General features: G+C 33.9%; 1 protein-coding gene across 1 annotated transcript; it reads left to right on the top strand.

Annotated features, from left to right (window-relative positions):
• The first annotated feature begins 475 nt into the window (after window positions 1-475).
• On the top strand, window positions 476-1,537 carry LOC145017143 (18.1 kDa class I heat shock protein-like). The gene has a single exon (XM_078975216.1). The coding sequence runs from the start codon at window positions 761-763 to the stop codon at window positions 1,337-1,339; it is 579 nt and encodes a 192-aa protein (XP_078831342.1). The 5' UTR covers window positions 476-760; the 3' UTR covers window positions 1,340-1,537.
• Window positions 1,538-2,624: the final 1,087 nt, after the last annotated feature.

Genomic DNA, 2,624 nt, shown 5'->3' with positions numbered 1-2,624 from the left:
AAATCAAATTTTTATAAAAGTTTTGTAGAATTTATCCTTTCTAGATTAATGTATTTTAAGGTTTGTATTTTAGATTTTATATTTTTTTAATTAGGGTAATTTGTAATTTTTAACTAATGTTAGTTAACACGTGGTAAATATTTATTTATAAAAGTATAAAAAGATAAGAACAAAAATAGACTAATAATAATATGGTATTATGGTAATTGATTAAACGTTACATTTTAAAATGTTTAATAGAATATAAATTTCAATTTAATAAAATTGTAAAAAACAAAAAAAGAAAACAAAAGAAAAAAAAATACTTCGCAATCTATCAGAGAATTGAAATATCAAAAGATGGAAACAAACACACAATATTTCCCAAAAAAATGGGAATTGGTCTCGAGTGTATGTTCCTACTTATCCGTGTCAAATAAAAAAATAAGATTAAAAAAAGTTTAATGGATTTTATTGTATCTTTATTTTATATAAATAAAAAGAAACTTATTTTTACATAAAAGCTAATTCCATACCTGTCTGGAGACTTCTAGATACAGTCTTCTTTCTTGCAGTCTCTCGAAAAACACAGATCCTTCTCTTCTTGGTGGAAGACTCCAGAGATCCTTTTCCGATCGCCTATATAAACCCAACATTCCTGATTCAACACAAAACTCGACAATCAAATAAAGGTTGCAGCATATCAAACATACTTCAATTCACTATCTGTTATTCGATTCAATCAACAAAGCCCACTTCTCGAAAGTTGAAACCACAAAAAATGCCGATGTCGAAAATGCATACGATCACATTATATGCTTTGACAGCATTCATGGCATTGATTACGATAAGTTTACCTACAAAAACGGAGGCTCTAATCCCCTACAACAGACCTCTTTGGGACATGATGATCCCCGCCGAAGACCCATTTAAGATTCTGGAACATAACGCACTTCATCTTCCGAAAAACCTTGAAACGATCAACCTGGCACGAGCCGACTGGAAGGAGACATCCGGACATCACGAGATATCCTTGGATGTACCTGGGTTGAAGAGGGAGGACATAAAGATCGAGGTGGAAGAGAGCAGAGTCTTGAAGGTGAGCGGAGAGAGGAAGGCTGAGGAGGAAGTCGACGGTGATAAGTGGCATAGGGCGGAAAGGACGAGCGGTAAGTTCTGGAGGCAGTTCCGGTTGCCGGGGAATGTGGACATGGAGAAGATAATGGCACATCTTGAAGACGGTGTGTTGAAGATCAAGGTGCCGAAGTTGGCTCACGAGAAAAAACAATCTAGGGTTATTGATATCGTGGGCCAAGAGAGCTCTGGTGGGGACATTAAGGCAACGAAGACTGCTGCGTGAATTTTATAATAATATATAATATTTGTTAATGTTTGTCTGTTATATTAATATGTCTGTTTTGCTTTTCCTGTTGTATTGAAGGACGATGTAGGTAAACTGTATTAGACAATCTATTGTTAATAATAATAGATAATGTATTGTTAACATAACATGTAATAAATCACCTTTGGATCAGTGGCTATCGACTTTAGCCTACGCCTGAGGAAAATATTAATGAATAATGATCGTAGTGAACTACCTTTTATAAGGAATAATTTGTCAAAAACACATACCGGTGCTACCGCTAAACATGGATGACAACAAAATTTATGCTATTATCTCCACAAGAATTATCAAGTTATGATGGTTTGTTTTGCCACTAAAAAAATAGAAACCTCATGCCTAGATCTAGCGGGTAGATCAAACAAGTTTATAAATAAATTTATGATAAAGATGTTTTTGTTTATAAGGTAGACATTATAAATAAATTTATGACAAAAATGTCTTTGTTTAAAAGGTAGACATTGATATATGACTCTTGGGTATGAAAACAAAGAGTATGTCCTTAATATTCAATTTTTGAGATCGATACAAATACCACTACTCCAAAAGAAATAATTGCCAACAATAAAACATCGACAACCATGAAAGTTGATATATCATTTGAACAACGTAGAAACAACATTGGTGCAACTCCATAACTTGTTGCAGACAACTGCTGTGGGAATGCAGAAGTCTCATTGGACAATCTAATGGTGGAAAGGAAAAACTCAATTTAGTGTTGCGAGAGCTCCTATCCCGGCCATGCATCAAGGCAAGGGAAATAAAAGGAAATCTATCGTCTAACCTAAGTGGAAAGGGAAAACTCACATTGGATAGTCTAATGCTAGGTCAAACAGGAAAGCTAACCATGAAGTCCTTTCTGTCAGTGATCTGAAATAGATCGTTTTCCTTTATTTTGGCCAAAATGGGCATTAGAAAATAAGTTGTCCAAAGTACCTTCAAGATGTAAAAGAAGAAAAAGCCAAGGCAACTGGTTCTACATCTAGTATGTACTCAATTGAAATATATAATACACGTCTTTCTAATTCTTGTGTAACACCCATTTTTTTTAAACTTTTCAAAACGCTCTGGTTATAAAAATCATTTCGGGTGTTAACCCACCTTTGATAAAGAACCGTTTCCACAAAATCATTTACAGTTAAAACATTGGGTGTGACCATTGATCATCATACAACAATTTCAAGCAAATACGAATTACATCAAAATATTAATAAAGAACTTAACAAGTTCCTCAGCATTCTCT

This window comes from Lactuca saligna, chromosome 9 (assembly GCF_052625555.1).
Source record: "Lactuca saligna cultivar CGN05327 chromosome 9, ASM5262555v1, whole genome shotgun sequence".
Lineage (NCBI taxonomy): Eukaryota > Viridiplantae > Streptophyta > Magnoliopsida > Asterales > Asteraceae > Lactuca > Lactuca saligna.
This window is presented reverse-complemented; position numbering and strand designations above follow the sequence as displayed.

Excerpts from the sequence above, each read along its gene's own strand:
- LOC145017143 (XM_078975216.1), top strand. The coding sequence starts at position 761 with ATGCCGATGTCGAAAATGCATACGATCACATTATATGCTTTGACAGCA.